This window comes from Zea mays, chromosome 4 (assembly GCF_902167145.1).
Source record: "Zea mays cultivar B73 chromosome 4, Zm-B73-REFERENCE-NAM-5.0, whole genome shotgun sequence".
Classification (NCBI taxonomy): domain Eukaryota; kingdom Viridiplantae; phylum Streptophyta; class Magnoliopsida; order Poales; family Poaceae; genus Zea; species Zea mays.
Genome location: NC_050099.1, coordinates 169958420 through 169978158, shown reverse-complemented (window position 1 = coordinate 169978158; position 19739 = coordinate 169958420). Strand labels below are relative to the sequence as shown.

General features: G+C 45.9%; 1 protein-coding gene across 1 annotated transcript; it reads left to right on the top strand.

The window, feature by feature from the left end:
• The first annotated feature begins 527 nt into the window (after positions 1-527).
• On the top strand, positions 528-896 carry LOC103654033 (protein FAM32A). Its single transcript, XM_008680854.2, has one exon. It carries the CDS (start codon positions 528-530, stop codon positions 864-866), a length of 339 nt encoding a protein of 112 aa, XP_008679076.1. The 3' UTR covers positions 867-896.
• The last annotated feature ends 18843 nt before the right edge of the window (positions 897-19739 follow it).

Genomic DNA, 19739 nt, shown 5'->3' with positions numbered 1-19739 from the left:
CGACGGCGCTACGAGCCTCAGGCACGACGACCGAGCACTGTGAGAAGACCGGTCGCAGATTTTTTGGAGAGGGAAGAGGAGGGGATTCCACATGGCCGGAGGGAGCAGATGGGTGAGGGGCGAGACGTAGGCACGACGAGTTTGGCGACCGCCGCAGCATGACTGCACGGCTGCGCCGACGTCAGCGCACAGCACCGCAGCCCGCAGGAGAGAACCTGCCCTTGCACGGCAGCACCGCGCGAGGATGGGCCGCGCCACGACCCAGCGGTGAGTGCTCTGCTCAACGGCCAAAAACCGCTTGGAACAGGAGCTCGGACTCGGACACGAACACGGACACCGCGCGGAACAGGAGATCGGGCTCGGACACGGACCCGGACACGGACACTCTGAACGATGCAATCCCGTTTGCCTTGGTAATATATATTTCTCGCGCAATGCCGTTCGGTTCGGCAGTGTCTTTACAAATTTCGCGCCGCAGTCTCTAGCAGTCTCTCTACAACTTTATTAGATTTCTTTTTTACATCAAGATGTTGGAATATCAAAACGTCGTTGGGGGACGGCTAAAGCTGAAGGGTAAAGCACTGGACGTGAAGGATGGTGGTGTAATGAAAAAGAAGAAAAAGTACCAGCGTGAGGAGTCGTCTCAGACTGAATCTGATAAGAATGGAGACGAAAGGAACCCACATTCTGACTATGACCATCTCACACCAGCAGAGCGCCGCTACATGGAACAGAAGCAGAAGATCGACATGAAGAAGATGGTCAAAGTCGCAAACAAGTCGTACAAGGACCGCATGCAGGACTTCAACCAGTACCTGGCTAACCTCAGCGAGCACTATGACATCCCCAAAGTTGGTCCTGGCTAACCTGGCTGTGTTACGCACAAACAATTGTATGCTGTGTGGGTCTATCTACTTTGCTGTTAGCATATTATGTATCGTTTTACATATATTGTAAAACGACTTGTTGCCACCAGTAGATAATATTTATTGTCAAAAGCTTGTTCCATGTATTCTGATCACGTGTTTAAGCCTTTTTTTGTTGCCCCTTTTAGTTGCATTCATTTTATTCAAAATGTGATCCGCTTTTGATATTTCTAGACAACTTATTTTCTTTCAATACAGTGGCAGAGCTTAACAACAGATTATGCCCAAATTTTTCCAAGTCAACATGGCCTTCAATTTAGGAAGTGGGAAATAAGGGTGGGATCATTTGATTCCATGTTTGGATAATTGAATTGAAGATAGGGATAGATAAATAAAGACTACATCCATCTCATGCCCCCTCCTTTTGTCTCAACCCATTTTTATTTCCCTATCCAATCCCCATCCAAACGTTCACATACAAATTATCCACTAGGCTAGAGTACTTAAAAAGCAGAAAGTACAACTTCTGATGCAACAAGAAGTTGGCTGAATCGAGGCCCACCTAAAGCATTCAGAACCAAATCGAATTGATTGATGTTTGATGCAAAGAACTATTATTGAGTTTGTATATATTATTTTCATTTTCTCTGAATCGGAACAAGCGCTCATGGACTTGAGAACCAGTTGGAAATCCTTGCCCACCTAGCCAAGCATTCAGAACCAAATCGAATTGATTGATGTTTGATGCAAAGAACTATTATTGAGTTTGTATATATTATTTTCATTTTCTCTGAATCGGAACAAGCGCTTATGGACTTGAGAACCAGTTGGAAATCCTTGCCCACCTAGCCTAACTTGGCTAAACTGTCGAGCCGACTTCGCTAATTGGGCGTGATAAGCAGCAATACATCATAATTTGGCGATGTCAGTGCTGATGTCCTCATGCAGAACAAGCAACAAATCGACACAAAATCCTTTCGTCGCCTGGCATTATCTCCTATGGAATGGCCCGTGCCTCTCTTTCGAGCAAGTGCATAGAGAAACACAGTACTAATAACATGTTAAAGCATGAAATATAAATAGAATATTAGAAAAGAACTAGTGTTTTTTATTAATCTAGAGACGTAACACATACACAAGGTAAAACGATGTAGTAAAATGATGCCTTGTCATGACAACCATTCACACTCTTTATGCCAAAGCGTATGCCCAGTTCGTGGTCATGTATGACAGTTACTAATGCCTACTCTAATCTTGATGAGATCACTCCGTAAAAGATATCTATTCGAAGAGGTATTCTAAAAGAAATGTCTATTTCAAAAACAGTGACGTCGGTGTTCTCTATTGGAGCTTCTTCCTCTAGATACATATTCGTGATAAAAAATCCTCCTACCTCCCATGATCTCCTTTACCAAACTGGCAAGGGGCTCTTCTTCCTGATCAAATCATAAGCAGTTGGGTTGATCAGAGTTGAAAAGTGGTGAGCAGGTAAAAGTGGAATAATAAAGAGAGGTGAAGGTATCGTGGTGATGAAGATTTCACTACGACCATGCACTCCCAGTTGCTTGAGATCACTTGGCAGTCGATCACTAGTAGCTTGGCATCTCTTCTTAAACACTAAAACTCAGTTCAAGCATAATTAATAAAAAAATCGTGAACCTATAGGATTGGCGCCTTTTTTAATGATGGCCACAATTTAAGTGTGGTCTCAATAAAGATGATCTAGAATGTGTACAGGAAGCAATCATAGAACTTTTAAGACCATGGATGGGTGTATTGTTGGTCACTCGTTTTGATTCTTGAAAGACATCAAAGCGAGACAACAATTAAAAACAAGGGACCTTCTCCCCTTCAATTTATCTTCAGCTTTGAACATAAATTGTTGAGAAGGTTATTGAGATTGAAATCATAATGAAATAAAGAACACATAAATACACAAAAGAAATCTTCATAGCTGTGCTCTTTGTATTATCTTCTTATTGTAAATGAATACAATTATATCTTCATAAGTATAGACAACAACCAGCAAAGTAACTTAGCTTTGTAGGTGGAGCTAGGCGGCATGCCGTGAAATCATGTTCGGTCTGTGCATGAGCACTGTTCACCTATTTATATGGACAACTCAATATACAACTCAATGTAAAATTACTATCATAGTCTCAAAACCTATACATACATCTATAAGAATTGTTGGGGACATAATTGTCATTTCTTCTGAAGCAGCAGCAAACATGTTGGTCTTCATTTTTGGACAAACATATGTTAATTACTCGTGAGACTAATTATGAAAAACTGTCAGTATTAATTAATTTTGAGGACCTTCGGCAGAGACATTCCCCCCAATATGTATCAACATCATACTAACATACTTCAAAACATATATGACCTCCTTTTGCTTCGTGACAAAAAACTTCATTGCTATTAGTTAAGACATATTTTAAAGCTATAGCTTCAGGCAGAAAAGAGACAGAACATAACTCAGAATCATTTTAGATAAGAAGATGTAGGTAAAGGAAGCAATCAGAGAACTTTGAAGACCATGAATCACTACAGTAAAACGACGCACATCCGACGGCCACTTAACCTCCGACAGCTATCTACGAGACCGTCGGACATAAGCTTATGTCCGACGGTCTCTACCGGCCCTCGGAAATAGCGTCTTATGTCCGACGGCTGTCAGAGAAGCCGTCGGACATAAGCTTACGTCCGACGGCCAAACTGATAGCCGTCGGACATAAGATATTTTAACGCGGGCCAGGCACCGCGCGCCGTTTCATTTCCGCATCCGGTCCTCTCTCTGCCGCGCTTAGCCATCGCTGCCGCGCTGCTGCCGTCGCCTGCTTAAGCCGCCGCCACCGCCCATGCCCGCCGCCGCCGCCCGTGCCCGTGCCCGTGCCCGCCGCCGTCGTCGCCCGTGCCCGCCGCCCAGGCGCCCACCACCGCCGGCGGTCACCGCCGCCGCCCCAGCACCTGTCCTGATGCCGGCTGCCTCGACTCATCCTCCGTCCCGCCCACGCCGACCACCGTCCCGCCGTTAAGCCGATAAGTGAGTATTTTTAATTTTGTCAATCTATACTACTTCTTAAGACAGTAGTGTAGGCGTCCACAATAATGTTGGTGCACGGTTCTTCCAGGGCCCACCCGTCATAAAGCGAAGGCCTATAGCTGCCAGAAAATATCACATTTGATTAGAGCCAGGCAGCCAGCCCCGGAACCCAAGCGCGCAGGCAACACCGCCCGTCATCCGCGCCGCCATCAATGGAAGGTGCCGAGGATCTCCTACCCCGCCATCAACGGAAGGTGTCAAGGATCTCCTACCCCTCTGCTCCGCGATCCCCATCATCCGAGGCCGCCATCAACGCCCTCCTACCCACGCCGTCGATAGAAGGGGGCCGTGGTTCCACCCCATCGCGCCCTCCTCCCCATCTTCTCTGCCCCACCCTCCTCCCCACGCCGTCAATGGCGCGCGTAGATCCTAGGTGGCTGAGGATCCGCCCCACCCTCCTCCCCATGACGTCGATGACGCGCGCAGATCCCAGGTGGCCGAGGATCCGCCCCCACCCTCCTCCCTCACCTTCTAGGCCCCTGTCGTGCCCCCGCATGCGGGTATGTCCCGCATCACGAGATTCCCGTCGCGAGAGCCTCTGACGACCGCCTCTTCATAGCCGCTGAGCCCTTCTCCGCCTCACCTCCCTTCCTTTCTCCGCCTGACTCGCACGCGCCCTCGTCGTCTGATTCCTCCATGTGGGCACGAGCCCCGCCATACGCGCGCGCCGCCAGGGCGCTCGTCGCCATCGTCCAGGCCAGCGTGACCCCGTCGACGGCCTCGCCTTAGGATCCGCTCCCTGTCCCTGGAAGCATCTGGGGGCATGACACCCGCAGCCGCCGGCACCGTGTGCCTCCTCACTTGGACCACACAGTGGACTGTAAGAAATGCATGAGCAAGGACTTGAGGAGGGCCCCCGCCACCGAGCCGTGTAGGCCGATAGACGGCGCGACGCAAAAGTGGTGGTTGTGGAGGCCGCAGCAGCGCACAAGGCCATCGCTGGGTTGTGGCGGGGTAGGAGAGATGAGTGGGGGAGACTGGGAGAGTGATGAGCCTTTTTTGTAATTGAGATGGACTCCACCAAGGTAATCGTCTTCTCCCTATCTTCCTTCGATTTGCAGTCTATCCGTGCCTCCATACCACTAGGTGAAATTGCACAACAGCATGTTTGATGCATTTGTCACTGTGAGCTGTGAAATTTTAGAGAACCTAAAACATTTGTCTTCCTTTTATGTAGATTTGGGTCTAGAGTTTGTCTTTACAATCAAACGGTATCCTCATGTATGTGCATCAGGAGGAGGATCCCTAGAACTCGATTCTTTCCTGTGCGGCCACTGATGGCATCCTTTATTTGCGTCAAGGATTTCCCTCAAGATTTATGCATGCATGCGTGGCACAAATTTCTTTGCTCTCCTAAGTGGGGTAATTATCGTTGTTGACCTTACCCCCACCTCTTAGCGAGAGAATTCTTTTGATTTTCTTGATTTTTGTTGTTCGCCTGTTCATGTTTGATGTCACTGATTTTATTTGTTGTCGTTGTGCAGATTTGAGATCGAGCGAAGCTAAGCTTTTCATCAAGATGGCGCTTGTAAGTGTTTGTTCAATTAGTAGTTGTTTAAATAGCCTTTATCTCTTACATTTTTATATGCTAGAGGCGTGTTTAAGTTGATTGCATTAGTGAGATTATTTTATTATTGTTTCGACTTGTGGTGTGGCATGTCATGATGGCCTCAAATCATCAGGTAAATTACTTCTCTACTATTTGAGTTAACTGATGCTATCTATTTATTTGTTTATAACCGAACAGGTTGTTATCTATGGATCTCTCTACCCCATACTTCCATAGACACCGGCTGCTACAACTAAAGCCAAGTACTACTGCACATATGCTGCTTCACACCTGCTTCTGCTAGCTGGTACCAAACACTGCATATATGCTGCTTCACGCCTGCAGAACTGATGGTGAATTCTATGTGTCTGAACTGAATTGTATAACTCAGGTGATGCTTTTGTGTGAATGGAATAAGTGTGCGAAACTGAGAAGAACAAATTGTGTGCATAACTGTTTGGGCTAACCGTGTGACAGTTTGTCTGCATAATACTTGTCCAAAAAACTGATTCGACTGACTAACAATTCGAAAGATTGTCTGCATAACAGTTGTCTGACACATTGAGAAACTGAAAAGCATCACCTGAGTTCATTGGTTCCTTGGTTCAAGGTTTGTTTTATTGGAGCATACATTTACATAAAATTAGAATGGCAATTCCATACACAACTCACGAGCTACTTGCAGCAATTGTTCAGTTCTTAATTATATTAATATTATCCGATCATATTTCAGAGCGTCAGTTCTGTAGGCGAGGTGCTTGAGACAAGGAAAAGTAGGGAGTCAAAATCATGATGAATGTTGTCATCTTGAAACATCCCTAAGTTAAAAACATTGTCAGGGGTTAGCCTTTTTTGCCTTTGTATCAGTTTTTAATTGTTTCTTATTGAGACTTGTTTGGTATAACAACAACCTGGTGATGTCTTGATGAATTGCAAATTAGTTGTGCGGAGCCTGCTTGGGTAGGGTGAACAAAGTGACTTTTAGAGTGTTTGGTTTGAGGATTGATATAGTCCATCATCTTCTCACTCCTCACTTTTTTGTTTGGTTTGTGGAATGGAGTGAGTTAATCCATCACCACCTTATTCCTCATAGTAAGTTATTTAGTACTAATATGTGGAATGGAGTCATCCCACCAAATTTGAGGAATGGACCCATGATGCACCACTTCATTTTGGATAGAGTGATTCATCAAACCAAACACCTCATTTGTTTATGGCCCTTTCCACCCTATTATTGCAAGGAAACATGAACTTGATGGCAGCAATAAACCTGGGAAAAGGGAGAAGGCGCATGACTGGAGAGCCTTTCTTCTTTATTTTGACCAGTCCCAGAAACAAGGTGGGTTCAGTACTTCAATCTTTTTTTGTTCCTTCGGACAAAACTATAATGTTTCTACTTGAGTATAGGAAGTATGTGTATAGCATGTCTTTCTAGCTGTGGTTTTATATAATTAGGCTTAAGCTAATAGTGGCATGTGGGGATGTATTTTATTCTTTATTGGAACGTGGTGGGTTTTCTGCAGTGGTGATGTTTTCCTTTGGTTCAATAGCTACAAATTTTAATACATAATCCTTGGGATGAGTTTCATTCAAGCTGAGCAGCGCGTAGCTGCTACCAAGGTTCCCCGTTCGACGCTTGCAGCCGCATCCCTCTGCCAGCCAGGCGGTGGTGGGGAGGGAGACTGGGATGGAGCATGTGCCGATGTGGCTGCGTGCGTTCCTGGATCTGCACACCTATGTCAGCATGTAGGTGTGGGTTGAGTCGTCGGTGAATAATGACATGATGGACAAGGTGGAGCAAGTGCGGCAATAGAGGAAGGCCGAGAAGTCCCTGCTCAGCTTGCAATGAAGGTTGGCTATGGCAAGCATGGAAGAATTAAAGAATAATGGTTGTCAGGAGACATATGAGAGCCCTGGAAAAGTGGTGAGGCATCAGTTGCTAATGCATCCATGATGGATATGCAACAGGTGATACACTACCGGAATCAGCTTCTTTGTCGTGTGTTCTAAACACACGGCAAAGGCTATTTTACACTCGGCAAAGGCTTTGCCGAGTGTAACACTCGGCAAAGAACGCTCGGCGAACTGTACATCGGCAACAGCTTCTTTGCCGAGTACTTTTTGTCGGGCACTCGGCAAAGACTTTGTCGAGTGCCATTTGGCACTCGGCAAAGAAAAGTCACCGTCACGGCGCCAAGTGACGGTGACGGATCCTTTACCGAGTGCCAATGGCGACACTCGGCAAAGACTGGTCTAGTGGACCCCACAGCCAGTCCCTGTGCCGAGAGCCCTAGTAGGCACTCGGCAAAGGAGGTTTCTTTGCCGAGTGTCTGGCGGACTGGCGCTCGGCAAAGAACCCTCCAGTGGGCCCCTTTGCCAGTATCTTTGCCGAGTGCCTTGGCAAAAGCACTCGGCAAAGATGTCTTTGCCGGTTCCCAGGTTTCCTTCTTTGCCGAGTGCCACTGTCAGCACTCGGCAAAGATGTCTTTACCGGTTCCCAGGTTTCCTTCTTTGCCGAGTGCCATGGTCATTGCACTCGGCAAAGCAACCCTTTGCCGAGTGTTACACTCGGCAAAGTGACCAGGATGTCCCTTTTTTATTTGCTTTTGTTGTTCCATCCAAACAAACAAAAGATATATATCATTCACATCACATTATATATCAAGCACATCACAGAATGAACACATTTATCATCAACACCATATATATCACAAAGTCTCACAAAACAGATCACAAGTCTCACTAAAGTCAGGATCATCACAAAACAGATACAAGTCTGCATCATCACTAACATCACCAAGTATCTCACAAGATAAAGTGTAACAAACATCACCAACACTCATAAAGGTAAGTCTGGATCATCACAAAACAAATCATCAACGAGGTGGGCATCTGGACTGGTTCGGCGAAGGGCTGGACGAAGCATGAGGGTTGTTCGACGCCGCCGATTGACCCTGCACAGAGAAGAGATTGTATGTGTGAGAACATATGAATATATATCATGCAGTACTAAAATTTTGATACTCACAGGAGTAGTGAACTCTGTAGGGTCAGCTGCAGGGAACAACGGAGGTGGTGGAGCATGACCCTGTGCGCGCCAAGGCTCTGCATGTACGTGAACATCTCCGCCATCCTCTTCTCTAGCTCCTCACGTTGCCTCCTCTCATCATCTAGCTGAGTCTGTAATATTTCGCCCTAATGTTACGATAATGCAAAGAGAAGATATATAAAAATCAATGAACGATGAATAGATAAGGAATAACCTGGAGTTGCTGGATACGATGCTGTGAGGTGTCCTGCCGAGGTCGTATGGCTGGGCTCGCGCTCGTGCTCCTTGCTCGCACCTGAGAGAGAGTGGGAGTGGAGGACGAGTCGATTGCCCCGTCGGCAATCCAGTACCGCCCATGCCTCTTGCCTCCTCCGACCCTCATGAGGACATCTCCGTCGATGTCCTCGGTCCTCGGATCGTAATCTGGCCCATGGACCTCCTTGGCCATGGCGGTGTACTCACTGATTCGGCTGTGGATGGCGGGGTTGGTGTACGCCTCGGGCCCGTCATCCGGGTTGTAGGTGATGTCGGACGTCGCCTTCCCCTTGTGGGCCATGGCATATGCCGAGAACGTGGAGCAAGGCGCGCCACCATGTGCCGCCGACTGCGAGAAAACCAACGAGATGGTTAGAAATCATGTCTAATCGAAAGTTATATACCTAAATAAAAAAGAGCGCGTACCCATGCTTCCGCGTATTTGCCCAGGCTGCGGCTGCCTTGATGGTGGGAGGGACCTTGCATCAGCAAACGCCGTTCCCGGCTAGCGTTGTGCGCCTCATCCCACTCAGCCGAGCACCACCTCTGCACCATCTGCTCCCAACACTCAGGATGCGCGGCGCACCAATGAGGAATCATCTAAAAAAATATAAGTACACAGCATATCAGAAGAAAAAAATAACCATATTTAGTACCAATAATAAAGTTTTGTATTTACCTGCAAGTACTGGTCCGGAGTCAACGACATGGTTCGGGCGTCCTTCTTGTTCACCTTCTCCCCAAGGACGGAGCCGTGGTAAGTGACGATGGCCTGGATGCGCGCCTCGTAGTGCATGTCCACGACGAGCTTCTTACAGCATGTCGTAGACACCACATCCGCCCTGGCCTCGTATCCAGCATCGCACCTGAAGAAATCCTACATACAAAGACGATGTATCCATACATTATTTCAAGAATATGCAACAAATGCGACTTATTAAACAATATAGTGCGAGGAAGACTTACCCACAGCTCTTCCTTCACCCGCTCCGCCTTGTTGTTGAATTGTCTGCCATCCCGATCTACTGCATCGGGGGCGACGGCGTAGTGGTCGAAGGTGTATGCTGGGCTCGTCACTCCGGCGTACTCGACAAGTCCAGGGAAGTGTTCCCGGCATAGAAGGCCCAGGATGCCATTGGGGTTGCGGCCGTGAGCCCCTGCAGTCTCCAAAACCATCCAAGACCTGTCCAAGTGATTAAGATGAAGTATTAGTTTCTATTATTAATTTGAACATATAATATGAAAAGGCAGCAACAATATCTAAAGTTACCTACCTCTCTGCATCGGGTCGTATCAGCGGACGTCTGTCACGAAGTATGGGTCGCTTAGGGAGGCTCGCGGGACCTCGCAGGTAGATACTCCTCGAACCTGAGGAGCCAGAACCTGAGACGTCCTGCTGTGCCGCATCATCGTCGTCGTCCTGCTGCGCCGCATCGTCGTCGTCCTGCTGTGCCGCATCGACAGCGGCTTGCTGCTCCACCTACTGCTGTACGGCGTCGTCCTGCTGCGCCTGCTCCTCCGTCCTACGGGTGCTCCTCCTCCCCCTCCTCGTCCTCGTCCCACCGCCCACCATCTTTGTCCAACAACCTGCAATTAAGAGTAAACAATTAAGCACAGATAAAAAATATGTATTTAGAAACATATGCAAAATAAATGAAATATAGCATTACATCGATTAAAAATAATCTTCATATGTGTCCGGGTTAGCCGGATCATAAGTGTCATCATCACTATCAACCATTTCATAGTCGACATCATCTGAAGGCGCAATTTCGTCATTGGCATTGCCTTCAAGTATTTCTAAGTCATTCTCATTTTGCACCTCATCATCCTCGTCATCAACAACCATTTCAATATCTACTTCCATTCCGATCGCTTCGGTTAAGTCTATCTCAAATTGCCCTTCGAGCCCATCTTCTTGGAAGAACTCTCCGTCATATGTGTCCGGGTCTAAGTTATAATCTTCATCGTTTGGAACAGGTAATTTAGCGTGCGGTGATACCTTATACACAACATCCCAACCCTTAAGATGTTGTTTCGTTTGGCACGCATATGGAAGATAATACACTTGTGTGGCCTGTTGGGCCACAATATAGACATCGTCTCCTGGTAAGGTGGAATCCTGTCGAATTTCGACTAGCCCAAGATTAGAATGTGTCTGTCTCGTAACTTCAGGGTCAAACCAATGACATTTGAATATCACTGCAGTAAGAGGTTTGGAACCATAAAAATTGAGTTCATATATATCTTCAATTCTTCCATAATACTCGACCTCGTCAAGCCCGGGCGTATAGACTCCAGAACACGTGGTTTTTCTATTGGGCCGGCTTTGGTCGTAGCTTGTTGTGCGAAAACGGTATCCATTGACGTCATACCCAGAAAATTTCTTGACCCTATAGGCAAAGTCATTGGCTACTTGTCTCAACTCGGCACTCATAGACGGCTCTCTTTGGCCCTGCAAGTTCAAACACGCTAGATTGTTATATTATTCGCACGTAAGAGCAACTTCAAATGACAAACTAAGCACGTACCTTATGTTTAAACCAGGAAATGAAATCGGGCAATCCATTTCCCGCACCCTTTCGAAGAAGGGTATCATATTCCTGTGGAGTTGGGTCCCTTGATCGACGCCAGAATTCATGAAGAAATTGCTCCATGTATGGCGTCACCTCTTCAAGGTTGGTCAATACATATAGCATGATATGGCGCCACTCTTCATGTCTCAGGGTCTTGGTGGTCGAACCACTTGCGCTTCCGAGTTGCCCTCGAAAAATGCTGAGGTTCGATTCATTGTCGCCATCATTGTAACGAGGGGGTGGATTATGCACGCTTGGCAGTTTGTCACCATAGTAAGTTGTTGTGAAGTTTGACACCTCCTCCAGTATGTATGCCTCTGCAATGGAAGCCTCGATTTTGCATTTATTTCTACATTTCTTTCGGATAGTCTTTAGACATCTCTCGATTGGATAGCACCAACGTCCCTGCACGGCCCCCCCCATTCGTGCCTCATACGGGAGATGAATAATCAAATGCTGCATCGGATTGAAGAAGCCGGGTGGAAAGATCTTCTCCAGCTTACATAGTAACACGGGTGCCATCCTTTCCAAGTCTGCAATCATGGTCCGAGCTAACTCTTTTGCACAAAGCTGGCGGAAGAAATAGCTCAACTCTGCAAGCGCTAGCCAGACATGCTCAGGGACATAGCCTCGAACCATCGCCGGAAGAATTCGTTCAATCCATATGTGGAAGTCATGACTCTTCATCCCTAAGACTCGTAGAGTAGATAAGTTCACCCCCCTACTAAGGTTAGCTGCATACCCATCAGGGAACATTAACATCTTGATCCACTCTAGTACTTCCTTCCTCTGGGCCCTGCTCAGGACGAAATCGGCCTTAGGCCTTCTCCATGTCTTACCACCACTAGGCGGCTTCATCTCTTGGTTTGGTCTATCACATAACTCTGCCAGATCCACTCTTGCCTTTACGTTATCCTTTGACTTATCAGGAATCTCCATAATTGTTGCCCAAAGTGCCTCGGCGACATTCTTTTCAGTGTGCATCACGTCAATGTTGTGTGGAAGGAGCAGGTCATCATAATAGGGGAGCCGAGTCAATCCCGACTTATGTGTCCACATATGTTGCTCACCATATCCCACAAAACCACCTTCTGGGTTGGCCACGAGACCATCTATCTCTTCGCGAACTTCGGCACCAGTCATCATTGCAGGTGGGCGGTCTGTCACCACGACACCTTTCGTAAAGTTCTTGATGTCTAGTCGGAATGCATGGTCAGGAGGGAGAAATTGTCGATGTTTATCGAATGACGAATATTTGCCACCCTTCTTCAACCAAATGAACCTAAGAGCTTCCTTGCAAACTGGGCATGGGAACTTACCGTGAACACACCAGGCGCAAAATAGCCCGTACGCCGGAAAGTCATGCATGGAGTACTGGTACCAAACATGCATTTTGAAGTTTGTCTTCGTAGCTCGGTCGTACGTCCATACCCCTTCCTCCCAAGCACGGACCAATTCATCAATCAAAGGCTCCATGTACACGCCCATTTTATTCCCCGGGTGTCCAGGAATTATCAACGACACGAATATGTTCTGTCTTTGAAAGCATACGCCGGGGGGGGAGATTGATGGGGATAACGAACACAGGCCAACATGTGTATGGGGCAGCGGTCATTCCATAGGGATTGAACCCATCTGTGGCCAGCGCAACACGAACATTACGAGCCTCTTTAGCTTTCTCATGGTGAATGACATCAAAGTGGGTCCATGCTTCACCATCGGATGCGTGAACCATCTTGTCAGGATTGTATCGTTTGCCTTTTTTGTGCCATGTCATCTGTTTCGCGGATTCCTCTGTCATGTATAGACGCTGGATCCTCGGTATGAACGGAAGGTGGCGTAGGATTGTCACGGGGATGTCGAGCTGCCTCTTCTGTCCATCACCAGAGTCTACCTCCATGAACCTAGACGATTTACACTTCGGATAGTACTTTGCCTCAGTGTGTTCTTTCCTAAATAGGACGCAGCCCTTCGGACAAGCATGTATCTGCTCATACGTCATCTTGAGTGCACGAAGGAGTTTCTGTGCCTCGTACATGCTCTTTGGGAGAACGTGATCCTCCGGAAGCAGGCTGCCAATAACTGTCAACAAACCATCTAAGGCGTCTCGACTCATGCTATACTGCGACTTGAACGCCATTATACGCCCAATGGCATCCAGTTGAGAAACCTTTGTCTTGCCGTGAAGGGGTTTCTGTGCCGCGTCAAACATGTCGTAGAATGCCTTTGCGGTCGCCTCTGGCTCGTCCTCCGTACATCCTTCGGCGAACTGTGCCTCGTGATAGTCGTTCAACATGTCCGCTACCCCGGCATCAGCATCGTAATCCTCGACGCGTTGTCTCACCACCTCCTCTCTCGTGCGATGCGCTTCACCATGGAAGATCCACCGAGTATAGTCCGGCGTAAATCCATTCTTCCAAATATGTTCTACCATGGCCTTCTTTGGTTTTCTTTTCCGGTTGTCACATTTGCTGCACGGACAAGGGACTAGGCTAGCTCCTTTAGCAGCTTCGCCATATGCCCGTTCCACGAAAGCATCGGTCTTCCTAATCCATTATGGGGTGACATCATTACGTCGAACGCGGCCCGTGTACATCCACTCACGGTCCTCCATCCTCTAACATATATAACCGAGTATAGTTTAATATAGACATGTAATGCATGTACACTACGTTCCTACCTTCTAATAGGTGATGATAGGTCCTAATCCCACCCGCGGTTGCGTAGATGGAGTTAGTTTCCATGCTCTACTCCGATCCGAGATAAAATTTCGGCAGCACCTACCCGCTGTTCTCCGGATACACGTCCTGACAGGGAGAGTGTACTGTCCGGAGAACAACAGGGAGGTGACGCCGAAACTCTATCTCGGACCGGAGTAGAGCATGGAAACTAACACCATCTACGCAACCGCAGGCTGTCCAAAAAACGTGGACAATTCGAAACTGATACATTTGTAGATATGCAAAGATCTGCATATCTACACCGTATCTCTTTCGAACGGGAGACGCCTAACAGGGTTACATGATCTACGACCATGATGCGGATGTAGAGGTTATACCTAGGGTGGCGGTGGAGTCAGGCTAGTGGGGCTGTGGCGGGTCGGTGCAGTGGCGACGCGAGGCAGACCCGCAACGGCTAGGAAGACCTCTGCAAAAAAATAAACAAGTCTGTAAATAAAAAATTTCGGCAGCACCTCCCCTGCACGGGGAGGTTTCCAAAACCTGCAAATAAAACTGACAACACAATGGCTGACATCCACACATATATCAACGACACGATGGCCGACAATCACATTTAATCGACATCCATATCCACCATCACCAACTAATATTAATTTCTACAACTAATTTCTACACCTAATCCACACATTTAATCGACAATCACATTTATTTCTACAACTAATTTCTACATCGTTATTCAATTACGTACCGGAGGCGAGGACGGCGGAGGCGAGGACGAAGGCGCGGACAGCGGCGAGCGGGCGGACGGCTTGGAGAGCGGCGGCGCGGCGAGCGGGCGGACAGCGGCGGACAGCGGCGAGCGGGCGCGGGGGGACAGCGGCGAGCGGGCGGACAGCGGCGGACAGCGGCGAGCAGGCGGACAGCGGCGGCGCGGGGGGCTGGCGGCCGCGAGCGAGCGCGCGTCGCGGCGGCGCGGCGAGCGGGCGGGCTTGGAGAGCGCGGGCGCGGAGAGCGCGGGGCACGCGGCGGCGCGGCGGGGCGGCGGCGCGGCGAGCGGGCTGGCACGGGGAGGCGGCGGCGGAGAGCGAGCGACGCGGTGTAAGCGTAACAGAGAGAGGAGTGGAGAGAAAGAAGGAGAAGGAAGAACGGGAGAGCCGTTTATTTGCTTTCTTTGCCGAGTGCCCGTGATCTGGCACTCGGCAAAGATTTTTTAAAAATATTAAAATATTCTTTGCCGAGTGCCAGATCACGGGCACTCGGCAAAGTGTTCTTTGCCGAGTGCCATCTGGATGACACTCGGCAAAGAATCTTTTACAATTCTTTGCCGAGTGTTATCCAGCTGGCACTCGGCAAACCATCCTTTGCCGAGTGTCATTTGTGGACACTCGACAAATTACTTTTTTATTTTTTTTATTTTCCCTGCCAAACTTTTTGTGGTATGTTCCTACACTATGTAGACCTACATGTACCATTTTGGGACAATTATAACAGTGTTTTCTATAACTAGTACATTTAGTTTGTTTATTTGAATTTCTTCGGAAAATTCAGATTTGAACTGCAGGTCACTCGAAACTTGGAAAACCGTGCATGCAAAAATGATATCCATACTACTTAGCACAAGTTACGACCGATTTCAGGAGCGGACCGGAAACTTCGAGCACCATGCTCACTCAACATGACCGTAAACTTGCCACACAACTGTTTAAAAATTGTATAAAACACAAACAAACTTAGAAAATCATGAAACTTGTCCACATGTCATGATATCATATGTAGAGTCTGTGATAAAAAATTTAGAATGTTTGGAGAAAGTTGTGAGACATTATATGTAGAAACCTAAAAGAACCACACATGAAATCATAGAGTTTCAATGTGGATCTCTTAGGTTTGTACACATAGTGCGTTACAGCTTTCTCGAAACTTTTTCAAATTTTTATCACAGCCTCTACATATGATATCATGACACGTGGACAGGTTTCATGATTTTCTGACTTTGTTTCTGTTTTATACAATTTTTAAACACCTGGATGGCAAGTTTACGGTCATGTTGAGTGAGCATGGTGCTCGAAGTTTCCGGTCCGCTCCTGGAATCGGTCGTAACTAATGCTAAGTAACATGAATATCATTTTTGCATGCACGGTTTTCCAAGTTTCGAGTGACCTACAGTTCAAATCTAAATTTTCCGAAGAAATTCAAATAAACGAACTAAATCTACTAACGATTGAAAACTCTGTTAAAATTGTCCACAAATGATACATGTAGGTCTACATAGTGTAGGAACATACCACAAAAATTTCGAGAGACAAAATAAAAAAAATAAAAATATACTTTGTCGAGTGTCCAGAGATGACACTCGGCAAAGTATGCTTTGCCGAGTGCCTACTATGTGGCACTCGGTACAGAACCTCTTTGCCGAGAGCCAACGGATGACACTCGGCAAAGACTAACGGCCGTCAGCTTTGGGACGGCCGCTGACGGCCGTTTGCCGAGAGCCCCCTTTGCCGAGTGTTTGACACTCGGCAAAGTTGTCTTTGCCGAGTGCCGTTCTTTGCCGAGTGTTCAGCGCTCGGCAAAGCACGTTTTGCCGAGTGCCTAACGTTACCGAGTACGGCACTCGGCAAAGCTTTCTTTGCCGAGTGCCCGACAAAAGGCACTCGGCAAAGAAGCCAACACTCGGCAAAGTCTCGGATTCCGGTAGTGATATGTCCAGCATATAGTGATATCGATGCCTGTCTTAGTGGTTCCTGCAATTTTTCTCTCCAATACTAACATGCCTGGTTTCGTGAAAACAGATTATTACAAAATTAACAACTCAGTGCAGTGAGAAGGCTTTTGAGTTAGAGGTAATCTTCTTCTTGAACTTGTACTGTGATTCCATGAAACTCAAATATCTTGAAATAATGTTTTAATAATTGTTTGTGTTTTTGGGACAGTTAAATTCAGCTGATAATCGTGTCCTCTAGGAGCAGCTACTACAGAAGGTCCTCTCTCTCTCTATTTTTATTTACAATTTAAATTCTTCAAGATGACAAAAGTTTGGTCTAAAAAATCATGCTAATTGCAGAATGTGGAAATCAACGATTTACAAGAAAAAGTTTTTCGCGTTGAGCAACAACTTTCAGTCCAAGGTTCTTTTACTGATAATGTTCTTCCACTTTGTGTATTTGAGCCCCTTGTGCAGTACATATTCTTCAACGTACAATATTCATGGTTTGGTTACTGACCTTTCACCAAATTTTCTGATGCATCCTTCCTGTAATTCTACTTCATAGAAATAGTATGCATGTTCATTAGATGGCTATATGCAAACTACTTGTGTTTTATGCTTTCCTTGTTGACATTAAAGCCAACCAACTTTGATGATGTACTTTGGCTGGAAGCTAAAATTGAAAAGATGAAATATGAGCATCTGATGAGGGAGGCTGCTTTGACAGAGAAGGAGCTTCTTGAAGAGGAGTACAAGAAAAAGTTTGATGAGGCAAAGAAGGAACTATCTCTGGAGAATGATATAGCAGGCATGTGGGTTCTTGTTGCTAAGTTGAAAAGAGGGGCTTTAGACATATCTGATTTGAATGTTGATGATCGAACTAAAGTGTAAGGGTGTAGCGATCACCACATTGTTGTCTCATAATTGGTGTTAATGAAAAATAACAAGGTGTTGCACGGAATCTCTACTTTCTCTTGTAAGAAGGATTGTTCTGTCGGCATAATTTGATTTGCATGTATAATGTCTTCATGCTTTACTTGCCCTTTTGTGAAATGTGGCGATCGGTCCTCTTGCCTTCCTTTTCTGTTTCTGTTCTGCGGAAGAATGATTGGAGTAGATTATAAGTATGGTGCTAATTTCATATAAATAATAATAATTGTTGCTAATTTATGGTCAAGTCAGTAGGATAATAATTTAGTTCCCAGAACAAAAATGTATTGTTAAGTCTTAGCAAAAGTTTTAAAGAGAATTGGGTGCCATGTTTGTCTGGATGCAAAAAAAATGACCACTTTCTGCTTCGTGCTCGCTTGCGCGCCGTGGTGGTGCAGCGCATTTGCGCCTAGAAGAAGCGGGTGGCGACGAAGGCGCTACAGGGTAGCGACAGTTATGTGCCTTGTTTTCATAATTATTGTCGTTGCTACGCACGGGCACCGTACTAGTGTATATATTATTTTCTAGTTGTCTTTTTTCAGTATTAAATTTTTTATATGTTTAATATTGTTTAGCTTGTTATGTCCGACGACCGGAATTTGATTATGTAATAAATTTAATTTGTTTTAGTTTACTTAGTGGTGTTTAGATAATTTAAACTTTTAATTTCTGAGGGTTTTTATTATGCCCTCGGAAATAAGGTTATTTTATATAATTTGGCACTCGTGACAATGTTATTTCGTATATATTATATGTTATTTCGTATATATTATTGTGGTAGTTTATTAGTTGAACTCGTGACATTGTTTTAGTTTACTTAGTGGTAGTTTATTAGTTGAACTACGTAATTTACTTATTCTTTCCTATAGATATAGGGGTGATTTACTTAAATAATCAAGTAAACGTAATCAAGTTACCTGGCGAGAAAGAAGAAAGCTACTTGGCGTCCATTGAATCGACGAAAGCAACTAGACCCTGATTTTGATTACGATTACAATTGACGAGTATGGATCATGATTTTATTGAATATTATATATATTTTTCATTTGTTTCATTATTTTATTGTCGATTTGTGTACTAACTTGTTTTTGTTAAAATAGGATGTCAAAGAAAATGAGGTCTATTGCTCGTAGTTTGCTTGGGACGAGGAGTAGCTCGAGGGGTGAGGATTCAGTTTTTTAGGGCACGGGTTCTACCATGAGCAGGCGCAGAGCGCTGGCAGAACATTTGCCTCCACATGATGTAAGTTAGTTGTTAATTTACATTATTTGAGTTACTTAATATTGTATGATGTAAGTTATTTGTTTCATAGGATGCTGAAATTGAGGAACCAGTGGTAGATGATCATGCGAGAGATGATGATGAAGATGATGTGGGAGATGATGCTGGAGATGATGCTGGTGGGTATTCTGCAGGCATGGATTCTGGGGTTGGTGGTGATTCCGCAGCTGGGTCTGGAACTTCTCGAGTTAGGAGAACGAGGAAGCTGCATTTTGTTGGACCACCTCCAGAGCTTCCACTCGAATCTCAGGTTTTGATTAAGCCTAGTGAAAAGTGAGTGACATATCTTTGCTTAATTGTTATTGAAATTTATGTTTTCAATTCTACATTGTTTTCTATTTGTAGGACTTGGATCGACGACTCGTTCATAGGCACAGGACACTACAGGCAGGTGAACATGGTCCTTGGTAATCTTGTTCGTCTGCACTGGCCTGGTCTTGTGACTTTGCCTAGTGGCGAGTCTATCCCTGCCACCACTTGGGAGCATTATCGCTATGGTGTCTGTAGAATGTTTGGCAACACACAGGCACTAGTTTGGGATGCATTCTGGGTATTAATTGTTTATACTAATTTAGTTATCCCATATATGGTTGCTTTTATGATAACACTAATTTTTTGCAGAAACGGTACAAGTTGCTAGACGATGGATCATATGATACGAACGCTCGTTACGTGTTTGAGTATAACGCGAACGATGTCGTTGCAGATGCAATGTACTATGCACGAATTCAGGCTATAA

Excerpts from the sequence above, each read along its gene's own strand:
- LOC103654033 (XM_008680854.2), top strand. The coding sequence starts at position 528 with ATGTTGGAATATCAAAACGTCGTTGGGGGACGGCTAAAGCTGAAGGGT.